Consider the following 15,217-nt stretch of genomic DNA (forward strand, 5'->3'; position numbering starts at 1 on the left):
GAAAGACAAATACATATGATATCACTTATATGTGGAAGCTAAAATATGACACAAATGAACTTATTTATGAAATGGAAACAGATTCACAGATATAGAAAACAAACTTATGGTTACCAAAGGGGAAAGGGGGTGGGGGAGGGATAAATTAGGAATTTGGGATTAGCAGATACAAGCTACTATAAATAAAATAGATAAACAACAAAGTCCTACTGTATGGCACAGGGAACTATATTCAATATCTGTTTTGTAACAAATCAAAATGGAAAAGAACATTAAAAAGAATATATATATGTATAACTGAATCAATTTGCTGTATACCAGAAACTAATAGAACATTGTAAATCAACTATACTTCAATTTTTTTTTTTTTTTTTTTTTTTTTTTTTGTGGTACGCGGGCCTCTCACTGTTGTGGCCTCTCCTGTTGCGGAGCACAGGCTCAGCGGCCATGGCTCACGGGCCCAGCTGCTCCGCGGCATGTGGGATCTTCCCGGACCAGGGCACGAACCCATGTCCCCTGCATCGGCAGGCGGACTTTCAACCACTGTGCCACCAGGGAAGCCCTATACTTCAATTTTTTACAAAAGGAATATAAGGGTTGGTTGATTAAGGTGAAAGTTTGGAGGAAAACTGGTACGTGCGAAGTGGTTGTACCCCTTTTACCTGAATGTATTATGGGTATGGATATTGTGTCTGACTGGGGAACTACTTTGTAAAACAGGAGGCATGTAAATCTATCCTTCAAGCGATACTCATTGGACATGCTAAATGAGGATGGATAAGATTGCCCAAGTCCACACAGTGTAGAAGAGAAGCTGGAGTGCTGGTGCGGACAAATTCTGTGTGATAGCTCTATGTAGGACATAGGTTGGGGCTTACGGCAAAAGCCTGGGAGTGCTTCCCAGTGACAACTATGGGGAGGATGGAATAGAGAGTTTCTATTTGAGGGACAATTAGTAGGCTGATATCAGACATTAATTGAAACTGCCCCTATGATTGCAGGACAAAAAACAATCTTAATATCTGAAACACCCATGACGTCTTAGGAGATGTCAGAAAAATGCTCTAATGGGGAGGGTAATGCCCAGAAGAGTTCCATAATAAAATGCAATGGTTTATACAGGATTGTGCTACAAGGGGAATGTAAGCAGGAGATACTCACAAGCAGGGAGCCTCTTTTCTCCTAGGACTGACTTTTGAACTGTAAGGAGTTGCCGGATTCTATTGTCACTTGGACAGTGCCCTATAAACAGCTCTTGACTGACCTACAAAACGCTGCTTGGTTTATGGATGGCAGTTCCAAGGTAAATGGCCAATATCCTGTTTGGAAGACTACCACTCTGATTGAAGAAGGTAAAAACAAATCAGTTTGGTGGGATGAATTACATGCTGTTTACCTAACAGGGATGGAAGAATCGAACAACAATGAAAGCCTCTATGTTTTGTTTTTTTACCTGACTCATAAGTGATGGCCAATGGTCTGGCCATACCGATAAGCAGAGGACTATGGAAGTCTGGTCTATTAAAAGGATGTCCATATGGACCATAGCCCTATGGAAATCACTATGGGAATTGGATGGGTACATTAAAGTAGGACAGGTTGATGCCTAACAGAAGAAACCCCTTCCAGGATTAGATGATGACCAATCATCCATGGATATTATGGGGTACTAGCTTGAGGCAGCCACTTGGGTCCATGAAATAAGTGGACATTTGGGGACCAAAGCAGTGCAGAGGGCTGAATCTGCACATATTCCTTTTGTACCCTCTGAGGCTCAAAATGCCAACAAGAACTGTTCAGTATGCCAACAAGAAAAACAGAGGGTGCAGATGGCTCTGGGGGAGATTCCTCAGGGGGAAGACCCCACACACAGCTTGCAAGTGGATTACTCTGAACCAATGTCAGTAGCCCCAGTGGGGCTACAAATGGGTTTTGATAGAATAGGCGTTGACTCTGGACTGGGCTTTGCTTATGTGGTGGTAGATGCAAATGGTCTAACTACTATAAAAGAACCAGAACAGAAGATATTGCACCATCTGGACCACCAAATCACATTTATTCAGAGCAAGGAACACACTTTACAGCTAATAATATCAAATAATGAGTAGGCAGAGAGATATTCTCCTCAGAATAATAGTTTCATAGAGAATTGGAACAAGCAGTTGAAACATTGGTTGTTCAAAACAGGGGGAGATGTAGGCATGAAAGGTTGGTTTATATGTCTTCAAGAGTGTGTGTTCAGGGACTTCCCTGGTGGCGCAGTGGTTAAGAATCCGCATGCCGATGCAGGGGACACAGGTTCGAGCCCTGGTCTGAGAAGATCCCACATGCCACGGAGCAACTAAGCCCATGTGCCACAACTACTGAGCCCGCACGCCTAGAACCGGTGCTCCACAACAGGAGAAGCCACCGCAATGAGAAGCCCACGCACAGCAACGCAACTAGAGATAGCCCACGCACAGCAACGAAGACCCAACGCAGCCAAAAATAAATTAATTAATTAATTTAAAAACAAAAAAGAAAAAGAGTGTGTGTTCACACTCAACATTAGAGGAGCTAAGGCAGTGTTGTCCCCACTAGATAGACTCCTCTGTTTTTCTGGTGGCTCTGGGGAAGAGACGGTGGGGAGAGGCTGCTAGTATGACTATGCAATTTTTTCCATGGGAGGAAGATCATAGTATGATTATATGATTCTTTCCAAGGAGAGAGGACACTGGTAGGATAACTATACTTTTTTTTTCTTCTCCACATACCTCAACTTTCTCTTTCCTATCTGATGCCCTGTAGTCACAGGACCAGGGATACAACTACAAGTGCAATAAACAGGGATGATTTCTAAGCAAGAAACTGTAACTATAGTTTTAAACCTTTATATCAGAATTCCTAAAGGCCTGATAAGGCAGGTTATGTCTTCATTCCATTTAGCAAAATCAAGGTTAACACTGAAAGTAGCCACTGTCTGGTGGTAAAAATAGCCCACTAGTTCCGTACCTAAGTAACTCTACCCTATATGAATAGAAGTGAACTGAAGGGGAGGCACTTACTAGACTAGTATTGTTGCCTGAAATCTAGAACATCACAGTAGCTGAATCTAAAGTTCCTTCCAAAGGTGGAAAAGTTTAAGTATAAATAAATGGAGAGAAGGAGGAATAGTAGTTAAGGACAAAGGAATGAATCAATGGGCTATGCAATGAAGGAAATCCAATATTATATTACAATCTCAATAGAGACTCAGAGCAAGGGAATAATATTGTGTTTTAGCTTAGTTATACCAGATGCTTGAAAAGATGAAGCCATGTATTGCTGAGACACTCCTGCATTTGGAACCTGACAAGATCAAATGGAAGCCTGCAAATCTGAGTGGTCTCACCCTAGAAGACATTTCCATATGCTATGATGATGGACTGGACTAATTAATGACTGAGTGTGACTCTAGTAATGTGCCAGTATGTTTTGACTTCTATGATGCATTTGCTATAAGAGATTCATGGTCAAAGACTACATTTGGTTTTTGTCCCAGGTTCCTGGTACGAAGTTCCTAAAACCCTTGAAATTTCCTGAGTGATAAGAGTGTCTTTTGCTATTCATAACAAGCCCCTTTCAATCACACCTGAGTTTATGCTACTGAGGTGACTTAGGGTGCAGCCCTTAGATAGCCTCAGGATGGGTTGGTCACCAGAGAGACCAAGTGATTAGAGGGTTGGAACTTTCACCCACCAACCTCCAGGAAAGGGACTGGAGATTGAGCTCTATAAAAACTCTTGAACTGTAAGATTCAGAGAGTGTCTGGTGAAGACATCAAGCTGCTTAGAAGGTGGTATGCCCAGAAAGGGCATTGAAGCTCTGCACCCTTCCATCCCATAGCTTGCCCAATGCACCTCTTCCATTTGTCTGTTCCTGAGTTGTGTCCTTTATGATAAACCAGTAATAGTATGTAAAGTGCTTTCCTAAGTTCTGTGAGTCATTCTAGGCAATTATCAAACCTGAGGGCGGGGGTGGTTGTGGGAAATCCCAAATTTGGAGTCTAGTTGGACAGAAGTTCAGGTAACCTGGGGACCTGGTACTTTTAAGTGGTGTCTGAAGTGAGGGAAGTCTTAGGGGACTGAGCCCTTAACCTGTGGGTTCTGCACTAATTCTAGAAGTTAGCATAAGAATTGAATTGAATTGAATTGCTGGATGCCCAGTTTGTGTCTGGAGAATTGGAGAATTGGTGGAAAATATCCCAGACAAATTTTCTATCATGAACATGTATTACTTTTATGATGGAAGTAAAATAAACATATTATTTAAAAAATGAAATACAAAAAGACAACCCACAGAATGGGAGAAAATATTTGCAAATGAAGCGACCTACAAGAGATTAATCTCCAAAATATACAAACAGTTCATGCAGCTCAATACCAAAACAACAAACAACCCAATCAAAAAATGGGCAGAAGATTGAAATAGACATTTCCCCAAAGAAGACATAAAGATGGTCAAAAAGCACATGAAAAGATGCTCAACATCACTAATTATTAGAGAAACGCAAATCAAAATTATGATGAAGTACCACTTCACACTGGTCAGAATGGCCATCATGAAAAAGTCTACAAACAATAAATGCTGGAGAGGGTGTGGAGAAAAGGGAACCCTCCTACACTGTTGGTGCGAGTGTTAATTGGTACAGTCACTATGGAGAACAGTATGGTGGTTCCTTAAAAAACTAAAAATAGAGCTACCATATGATCCAGCAACCCCACTCCTGGGCATATATCCAGAGAAAATCATAATTCGAAAAGATACATGCACCCCAATGTTCATTGCAGCATTATTTACAATAGCCAGGACATGGAAATGACCTAAATGTCCATCAACAGATGAATGGATAAAGAAGATGTGGCACATATATACAATGGAATATTATTCACCCATAAAGGAACAAAATTGAGTTATTTGTAATGAGGTGGATGGACCTAGAGTCTGTCATACAGAGTGAAGTAAGTCAGAAAGAGAAAAATACCATATGCTGACGAATGTATGTGGAATCTAAAAAAAGGTACTGATGAACCTAGTGGTAGGGCAGGAATGGAGATGCAGACATAGAGAATGGACTTGAGGACACAGTGGGGGAAGGGGAAGCTGGGACAAAGTGGGAGAATGCCATTGACGTGTATGCACTACCAAATGTAAAATGGATGGCTGGTGGGAAGGTGCTGCACAGCACAGGGTGATCAGCTCGATGCTTTGTGATGACCTAGAGGGGTGGGATAGGGAGGGTAGGAGGGAGGCTCAAGAGGGAGGGGATATGGGGATATATGTGTACAAATAGCTGATTCACTTTGTTGTGCAGCGGAAACTAACACAGCATTGTAGAGCAATTATACTCCAATAAGGATGAAGAAAAAAAAAAGATGTGGTACGTATATACAATGGAATACTAGCCATAAAAATGAATGAAATAATGCCATTTGCAGCAACATGGATGGGCCTAGAGATTGTCATACTGAGTGAAGTAAGTCAGACAGAGAAAAACAAATATCATATGATATCACTTATATGTGGAACCTAAAAAAGAATGGTACAAATGAACTTATTTACAAAACAGAAATAGAGTCACAAATGTAGAAAACAAACTTATCGTTACCGAGGAGGAAGGGGGGGAGGGATAAACTGGGAGATTGGGATTGACATATACACACTACTATATATAAAATAGATAATAAGAAGCTACTGTATAACACAGGGAACTCTACTCAGTAATCTGTAATGACCTATATAGGAAAAGAATCTAAAAAAGAGTGGATATATGTATATGTATAACTGATTCACTTTGCCGTACAGCAGAAACTAACACAACATTGTAAATCAACTATACTCCAATAAAAATTAATTTTAAAAAATTAAAAAAAAGAAGTTAGTATAACTTGAACACTGAATAAGCACCTTAAATTCTCAAAGTTTGCTGACATCCTGTAGCAAATTATTAAATGTAAATATTTGTAAAGTGAACAAAACTGAATTCCTTCCAACTCAACCCACAAATGCAAGTTTTCCTCGGAGATTTCCTGATTTCTTCTCCATGTTGAGCCTGAACGATATCTTTAGTTTCTGGTCTATACACTACGGCTCACCTCCTATGTCTTCATCTTGATTGGCTGGGCCTTCTGTACCATCCACATTTTCTGTTTCATGAGGTTTGGTTAAATCGTAGTCATGCAAAAGCACCGAACCTTCTAGGAGATAAGAAGAATTTTAACTATGCAGTCAACTTTAAAGGATTTTTATAAACATGTATTAAGTAAGACTCCTATTTCAGCTTCACCCAATCCCTTAGAGATAGACAATATCGCTTTCACATACACCCAAGTAAGATATATGTGAAAACTCTTGAGGTTTAGAAAGATGCCCAAGGTTCATGTGCCTTTCCATTAGACATCATTTTCTTGACTATTTCTTTCACCTGAGTTAAAATGCACTCAAGTTCCTTTGGATTGAAATTCTCTCTCCTTTGGTATATCTCAGATTATTCAGTAGGATGCTATTGCTAGTTAAGACCAAGAAATATTAACATATAGTGATGAGAAATACTGAGTCTGAAACTACTGGCATAACTCAATTTGGGAAAGATGCTTTCCTGAGAGGAAGCCTGTAAGCTTCTGTATCAAATCCTATTTTCCCTTTCTGTTCACATTATAAATGTGATTCTGTGGAAAGCATATTGGCCCCCAAATTCCTGTATCTCATCAAACATTTACTAAATGTTGACAAGGCTACAGATATGAATAGGTTATAATTCCTGTCTTCAAGGAGCTTATACTTTACAGATGTAGATAAAACAAACGCACAACTATAATGCAAGACTCAGGCCTATAATGTAGACTCGGACATGAGATTAAGGGAAAAAAAAATTGTTATGGGAGTTCCTACGTAAAAGGCAGTAGACATAATAAAAGCATGGTTAAATAAACAGCAAACTTACTAAAAATCAAGTTTAACAAAAATATAATTTTGTACAATAAATATTGATAATATTAGAAGTAAGGAAGAAGGCATGACGTAGCTGGAATTATTTCACATGTAAGCATAGTAGCTTAACAAAAAGATGATAAAAGAAATGAACAGAAAAGATACCTGCTTGCTATCAAACTCCTTCCCAATTTTCAGTAAAATATTTGCTGAGAATCTATTACACGCAACAAATAAAGACACTGAATCCTGTGGGACTAAGGAGGGGCTGAAATAAGAGAGGTGATTAGAAACTGCAGGGGCTTCCTTTCAGCTGCAGGCATGACTGAACACATGGAGCAGGACATTTTTCTGGCATGTAGGAGTAAAATGGAAACATATCACATAAAATCCATGACTAAGAGGACCTGAAAATGTGGCCATCATGGACTCAGGTTTTGATTTATAGGTAAAGTTTATCTTTTCTGCATATTATAACATATACTCTTAGGCAGTAAGACTCTAAATAGTTTACTTTTCTCAATCCTGAAATAATGGACGTAAAGTGCACGCCTGAACAACTAATGTGAGGTACAGGTTCCATTAAAACATAAGGTTAGGGCTTCCCTGGTGGTGCAGTGGTTAAGAATCCACCTGCCAATGCAGGGGAAACGGGTTCAAGCCCTGGTCCGGGAAGATCCTACATGCCACAGAGCAACTAAGCCCATGCGCCACAACTACTGAGCCTGCGCTCTAGAGCCCGCAAGCCATAACTACTGAGCCCACGTGCCACAACTACCGAGCCCACGTGCCTAGAGCCCGTGCTCCACAACAAGAGAAGCCTCTGCAATGAGAAGCCCGCACACCACAACGAAGAGTAGCCCCTGCTCGCCGCAGCTAGAGAAAGCCCGCGCGCAGCAACAAAGACCCGATGCAGCCAAAAATAAGTAAATAAATAAATAAATTTTAAAAAGCCAAAACCCCAAAAACATAAGGTTACAACTCACAGTAATGTAACAAGGCACTTAAGTGGTAAATTTTGTAATATAGCAAAAGCTTTGATTCAAACAAAGTGAGTTAATCAATGGAGAAAACACAGAAGTTATTGTTAGGAAATAGATTACTTTAAATGTTTAGAGTTTATTCTGGAGCAGGGGTCAGCAAACTGTGGCCTGAGGCCAAATCTAGCCATGGTCTGTTTTTGTATGGACCCAGGAGGTAAGAATGGTTTTTACAGTTTTAAAGGATTGTAAATAACATAAAGAGGAATAGGCAACAGAGGCCATATATGGCCCACAAAGTCTAAAATATTTACTCTCCGGCCCTTTACAAAAAGTTTGCTGACCACTGTTCCTGAGTGAAAAGCACAAGTTGTTCAAATAACAGCTACTATATTGTTCAACAAAAACTGTCTTTATTCAAACCAATCAGTTGAAGAAATGTGAAAAGAAAATAAAAAACCAGTGATTAACATTAGGTAGATGGTTTGGCTCTGTGATGCCAAAGAACTTATATGATCTAAATGGATTTGTTATTTTTGTATCAGGAAGAGACAACCACATTTTTTCCCCAACACATTTCCATAGCATTTTTATTGCAATCAGAATATTCCTCTTCCTTTGGTCTATTCAGTCACGGTATATTATCAGAGTGGAAAGACCTGATGTTACCTGTGGGCACAGACTGCTCTTGAGTGCTTTTCAGTTCCACATTTGGTTTTATATCTGAAAAGAAAAGGATTACAAATATTAGCTACTTAGAGTAAATTTTTTCAAATTTGAGCACTCTAAATTTAATAAGGGTACTATTTTGGAAGACTTAATTGTTGATTTCCTCTTCAGAGCAGGACTAATTCTTTCTCTATATCCTCCCTAAAATATGCCTCAAGGAGAATAAAAGGAATCCATGCAGCAATTATACTTTAAAGAGATTAAGTGGAACAAATTAGTACTTTGTATTTACCCACATACTTACCATTTCTGGTGCTTTTCATTTTTTCATAAAGACCTGAGGTCCTTTCTGGTATTGTCTCTCTTCAGTCTAAAGAGCTTCCTTTAGCATTTCTAGTAGGGCAGCTGTATGAATGACAACTTTTCTTAGTTTTCATTTATTTGGAAATATCTCTATTTTGCCTTCAACTTTAAAGGTTGTTTTTACTTGACATAGAATTATGGGTTGACAGTTTTCTTCTGGCACTTTAAAGATGGCATTCCACTATCTTCTATCCTCTGTTGTTTCTGATGAGAAGTCAGTGATATTTTGTATTGTCGTCTTCCTATATATATGTATTCTTTTTCTCTGAATGCGTTCAAGATTTTCTCCTGACTTTTGGTTTTTAGCAGTTTGACTATGATATGTCTAGGTGTGGTTTTATCCACATTTATCCCACTTGGGTCCACTGAACTTTTTATGTGTAAAATTATGTTTTTCACTAAACCTGAGAAATTTTCAGCCATTATTTCTTCAAATACTTTTTCTCCTCCATTCTCTTGCCCCTTTTCTTCTAGGACTTCATTTACATGTATGTTAGACTTTTTCATATTTTCCCACAGTTCCCTGAGGTTCTATTCTTTCCCTCCCCCAAATTCTTTCCTCTGTTGCTCAGATTGAATATTTTTATTGATAAATCTTCGAGTTCACTTACTCTTTCTTATCTCATCTTAATGTGCTGTCAAGCCTATCCAGTGAGTTTTCTATTTCAGATATTGTAATTTTTAGTTCTAGAATTTCCATTTTGTTCTTTTTTCTAGTCTCTCTGCTAGATTTCCTTTTTGTTAATTCATTACAAGCATATTTTCCTTTGCATCTTTTTTTTTTTTTTTTTTTTTTTTTTGTGGTACGCAGGCCTCTCCCCACTGTGGCCTCTCCCATTGCGGAGCACAGGCTCCAGATGCGCAGGCTCAGCGGCCATGGCTCATGGGCCTAGCCGCTCCGCGGCATGTGGGATCCTCCCAGACAGGAGCACGACCCCGCGTCCCCTGCATCGGCAGGCGGACTCTCAACCACTGCGCCACCAGGGAAGCCCTCCTTTGCATCTTTGAGTATAAGTATTATACTTGTTTAAGATCCTTGTCCAATACCTGTCACTTTGGGCTCAGTCATCTTTGGTTTCCTTTTCTCTTGAGTATGGGTCACATTTTCTTGTTTCTTCATATAACCTAATAATTTTGGATTGTACCCTGGACATTATAAAGATATTACAGAATTTCTGGAGTCTGTTATGTTCTTTTGAAACATATAGGATCTTTTCTTTGTTTATTTTATTTTTTAAAGCATGTAGTTAAACTCAAATTCTGTTTCATTTGTGGTGGGCAGCAGCTAGCATAACCAATTGTCCCAGTATACTTGGGATTGAGGATTTTCCCAGACCCCAGAACTTTCACAGCCTCAGGGAACCTGGGACAAGTTGGTCGCTCTTGCAGAAGTGTAAATCTCTATTCAGTTACTTTCACCTCTGATGGATTGCTCAGGGTATGACCCATACATATATAGTTCAAGGATTAGCTAAAGATTTGGTCCAGCCAGAGAATTTATACACAAAAAGCCCTCTCTGCCCTCTCCATTCTAGAATTTCCCCCTTTGCCTCCCAACTGTTGTGATTGCTATCGTTTTTTAAGCTAGTAAAACTGTGGATTATCTACTCAAGTTTTGGTCACCCTGATGCTAAAACTGGGGCCTGCCCTTGTGCAAAAAAGCCATAAAAACAAGTTGGTAACAGGTAACAGATTTTTTTCATATTTTGTCCAGAACCTATAATTGTTATCTGTTGGAAGTTTGGTTCAATAGGAGGTACTCTTCTATTACTAGAAATTGAAACTCTTGGGACTTCCCTGGTGGCACAGTGGTTTAGAATCCACCTTCCAATTCAAGGGATATGGGTTCAATCCCTGGTCAGGGAACTAAGATCCCACATGCCACGGGGCAACTGAGCCCATGCACTGCAACTACTGACCCTAGTGCAGCCAAAAGAAAGAAAGAAAGAAAGAAGTTGAAACTCTCCTTTGTTCTTCTTTTTTTTTTTTAATATTTATTTATTTATTTGGCTGCACCAGGTCTTTAGTTGCGGCATGCAGGACCTTCATTGCCACGTGCAGGTTCTTTGTTGCAGGGTGCAGGATCTTTAGCTGTGATATGCGGAATCTTTGGTTGCGGCATGCAGGATTTAGTTCCCTGACCAGGGATCGAACCTGGGCTCCCTGCATTGGGAGCCCGGAGTCTTAACCTCTGGACCATCAGGGAAGTCCCTGCTCTTTATTTTAATGGTGATCATATACCCAAAACTGCTCCGGATAGCACTGATTTCAAATATTCTATACTATATTTCAGACATATTCCAATTATTGTTTTGAAAAATGTAGTCACTGTACTTACATTCTATCCTAATTTTAAAAGTTTAACACACCACCCATTAAATGTTAGCAGCAAAGCATAAAGGCAGGGAAAATACAAATATTTTTAAAGTAAGCAAAGGGGCAGCCTGCTATGTGGGGTCAAAACCCAAGATGGGTGAAAGAAACATCTATACAAGGAATGGGGACAGGCTAGGCAGGCTGCTGGAGACCAACCAGCATGAAGAGTGTGCCTGTGTGTGGTGGGTATTCAGAATGAAATGAGGAGGGATTCTATATGAAGGGCAGACAGCATGGGAAGTCAGAGCCTGAGATAGATAAGAAGGGCGGGAGAATTACGTGGCCTGGAGTGTTACAGTCTGAGAGGCATGAAGAGGATATCCAAGTAAGTGATGGCCTAGCATGAAGAGTCAGAGCCTGAGCATAGTGAAGGGGACATCTATGCCTGGGGGTGCTCCGGTTTCAGAGAGTAAACAGGGTGAGCAAGGTACCTGCACAGGGACAGTGGGGGCTGGCACCAAGGAGCCCAAATGGAGTGAGGAGAGTTTGTGTGCATGGATGCGGTCCAGTGCAAAGTGTCCAAACTTGAGTGGGGTGAAGAGGGCATCCACATATTAGGCGCAGCCTTGCACTGGGATGTCAGATACCAACAGCTGAAAAGAGTGTCCACATAGATCAGTGGCTGTAGGACAGAATGTCAAAACCCAAATGAGGCAAGGAAAGCATCTTCAGTGAAGAGGAGATGGCAGTGGCGATGGATGACTGGTTAAATAAAGGAGGATTGATCAAATAAGGAAAATATAATAACAGATAATGAGACCCAGGTTTTCTCTGTCAGAGAAGGGAGTTACAAATATGGAAACCTGTGGTCCTATATTGGAAATGCAAGTATTGGCAGGAACACATGGCTTCTACTGTATATCAATTGATACAAAATATAGATGTAAATGTGTGTATATGTATGGCATACATACACATAGTCTCTAGCCCTGTCCACTGAGAGCACCTGGGAGCAGTGACACCACAACAGCTTCTAGCATATAGATATTAACTTCTAAATATCATTCTCAACTTAAAGGAACCAGATTCCTTGGAAAAATGGCTGACTCCAAGCCTGGGGCAGGGAAAGTACAGGTGAGACTGGAACATTTTGTTGTGCCAGAAAGCAAGGAAGTGCTCACAGAATGAAGAGGATATGTTAAAAGGATATAGAAATCATTCTGAAGGGGTTTCCACTCGCCAAATCTGAGACAAGGGAGCATCAAAATTATTATGATAGTACTAGATTATAACTCATTGAAAAAAAACAGAAATTCATGAGTCCATATTGACATTAATAAGAAAGTTAATAAGTTGAAAGCCTAGTAACAAATGGAATATTTATATAGATTCAAAGTGCTTCTCCTCAAAATACTTATTATTACAAACATGAAAAGAGAAACTATATAGTGGAGAGCCCTGTAGACACCACTGTAACTGAGCAAAGTGATCATCATCAGTAGTGGGACAAATGAAAATTATGTGCCCACTGATAATGAAAAGAACACAGCATCATACTTCCCTGGTAGTGCAGTGGTTAAGAATCTGCCTGCCAATGCAGGGGACACGGGTTCAAGCCCTGGTCCGGGAAGATCTCACATGCTGCAGAGCAACTAAGCCCCTGCACCACAACTACTGAGCCTGCGCTCTACAGCCCGCGAGCCACAACTACTGAGCCCGCACGCCTAGAGCCCGTGCTCCTCAACAAGAGAAGCCACCGCAATGAGAAGCCCGCGCACCACAACGAAGAGTTGCCCCTGCTCGCCGCAACGAAGCCCGCGTGCAGCAACGAAGCCGCAACACAGCCTAAAATAAATAAATAAATTTATATATAAAAAAACCCCACAGCATCACTTCTGTGATATTCCTGTCAAATATGCACAACATGAATCTAAACGTGAGAAAACAAACTAACTGAGGGTAATTTACAAAATAACTGGCTTGTAATCCTCAAAAGTGTCAAGATCGTGACAGACTAAGAAACTATTCCAGACTGAAGGAGAGTGAAGAGACGTGGCAACTAAATGCAATGTATGATTCTGAGCTGAATCCTCCTGAAGTAAAGGACGTTATAGAAGTAACTGGAGAAATCTGAATGGGGTCTGAGGATTAAATGGTAGTCATGGGGACTTCCCTGGTAGTCCAACGGCTAAGACTCCGTGCTCCCAATGCAAGGGGTCCAGGTTCAGTCCCTGGTCAGGGAACTAGATCCCACATGCCGCAGCTAAGATTTCACATGCCACAACTAAAAGATCCCGCACCCAGCAACGAAGATCCCCCATTCCACAACTAAGATCCGGCACAGCCAAATAAATAAATAAATATATTTTTAAAATATTAGTCATAGATCAATGTTAATTTCCTGATTTTGATGGTTGTTTTGTGGTTATGTGGGAGAAGGTAGAAGACACACTAAAGTATTCAAGGGTAACAGAGCTTCATGTCAGCAACTTACTCTCAAAATTTCCGGAAAAAAATAGTTTTTTGTACAGTGTTGCAACTTTTCTGTAAGTTTGATAGTGGGTTTTTTTAAGTTTTTTTTTTTTTTAAAGCTAACTGTGAAACTTTTAACTGCACACTAAAGGGATTCTGAACAGAAAAAAAAAAAAAAAGAAAGAAAACTAGCTCAAAAGTTTCACATGAACAACCTTCATGTGAAAACACCTTTTAGTTACTACAGAGCAAGATGGCTTTTGATTTGGTGACCTAAAGGAAAAAGGTCCTGGTCCCCTGAACCTTTTAAACTCTGACAGTGACATTTAAATATCTCTCAATATTTTTTCAAGCAGCCTTTGTGTGCTGTAAATAACACCAGAAGGAACTGAGTACAGTTTCCAAGAGAAAAAGATTTGACTATCTGAGTATTCAGAACTTGAAGGAGACATTAAAGCCATCTATAATCAGGCTACATGGATGTTCTTCTTAGGTGCTAAAAAATACTTAAAAGACAAGGACAAAATAGACTGAAGTGCATTTCCCCCCTTGAACTCAAAGGTCTTTATAAACATATGAAGTCCAGTAGTGAACAGATGGTAAAGGAATTCCCATCTGAAGACCAGAAACCTGTTAAACATTTCTAAGTGCAGCAAAAGTTTTACAGTTTTTAATGGATCATTTTGTAATTCCTTCATACTTCAGTCCAAAAAAGACTTCAAAAAGTTTCCATGATGGGGTCTACTGGGGTCTTTTTTAATGTGTTGGCAGTCTACATAGTTTTAAACTATTTTCCAAAAAGAATGCTCTAGAAAGCTAAGAAGGAAAGGTCCCTATATTGCTTTTGATAGAAATATAGTTCCCTTTACTGATATTTATACATATCTGATGCAAATGATGGGAGAATTCCAAAGTGGGTTAATTTTGTTGAAATACAATTCTTGTCAATTTTCTACATCTCTCCTTTTACATGAATTGGTAAAGCATGCTCCTGCCTCAGGACCTTTGGTTTTACTCTTCCCTCTGACCAAAATGTTCTTCCCTTAGATAGCCACGTGGCCCACTTCCTTTCTTCATTCAGGTGTGTGCTCAAAAGTCACCTTATTGAACAAGCTTTACCTAACTACCCTATAATAAAATGTCATCCTCCATTGGCACTTTCTTTTCTCTTTATTTTTCTTCATAAAATTTCATTTTCGGACTTCCCTGATGGCGCAGTCGTTGGGAATCCACCTGCCAGTGCAGGGGACACGGGTTCAAGGCCTGGTCAAGGAAGATCCCACATGCCGCGGAGCAACTAAGCCCGTGCACCACAGCTACTGAGCCTGCGCTCTGGAGCCTGTGACCCAAAACTACTGAGCCCACATGCCACAACTACTGAAGCCCGCACGCCTAGAGCCCGTGCTCCGCAACAGGAGAAGCCACCACAATGAGAAGCCCGTGCATTTCAATGAGGAGTAGCCCCCACT

General features: G+C 40.2%; 1 protein-coding gene across 1 annotated transcript in view; it reads right to left on the bottom strand.

Annotated features, from left to right (window-relative positions):
* IKZF3 (IKAROS family zinc finger 3) overlaps nucleotides 1–15,217 on the bottom strand; it is an 88,828-nt gene that overhangs the window by 58,750 nt on the left and 14,861 nt on the right. Inside the window, exons 2-3 of the mRNA XM_067714569.1 lie at nucleotides 8,598–8,651; nucleotides 6,114–6,215 (exon numbers count right to left, since the gene is read on the bottom strand). Of these exons, the coding sequence (XP_067570670.1) occupies nucleotides 6,114–6,215; nucleotides 8,598–8,651 (156 nt within the window). The remainder of the gene's footprint in view (nucleotides 1–6,113; nucleotides 6,216–8,597; nucleotides 8,652–15,217) is intronic.

The sequence above is a fragment of the Pseudorca crassidens genome, chromosome 19 (genome assembly GCF_039906515.1).
Source record: "Pseudorca crassidens isolate mPseCra1 chromosome 19, mPseCra1.hap1, whole genome shotgun sequence".
Lineage (NCBI taxonomy): Eukaryota > Metazoa > Chordata > Mammalia > Artiodactyla > Delphinidae > Pseudorca > Pseudorca crassidens.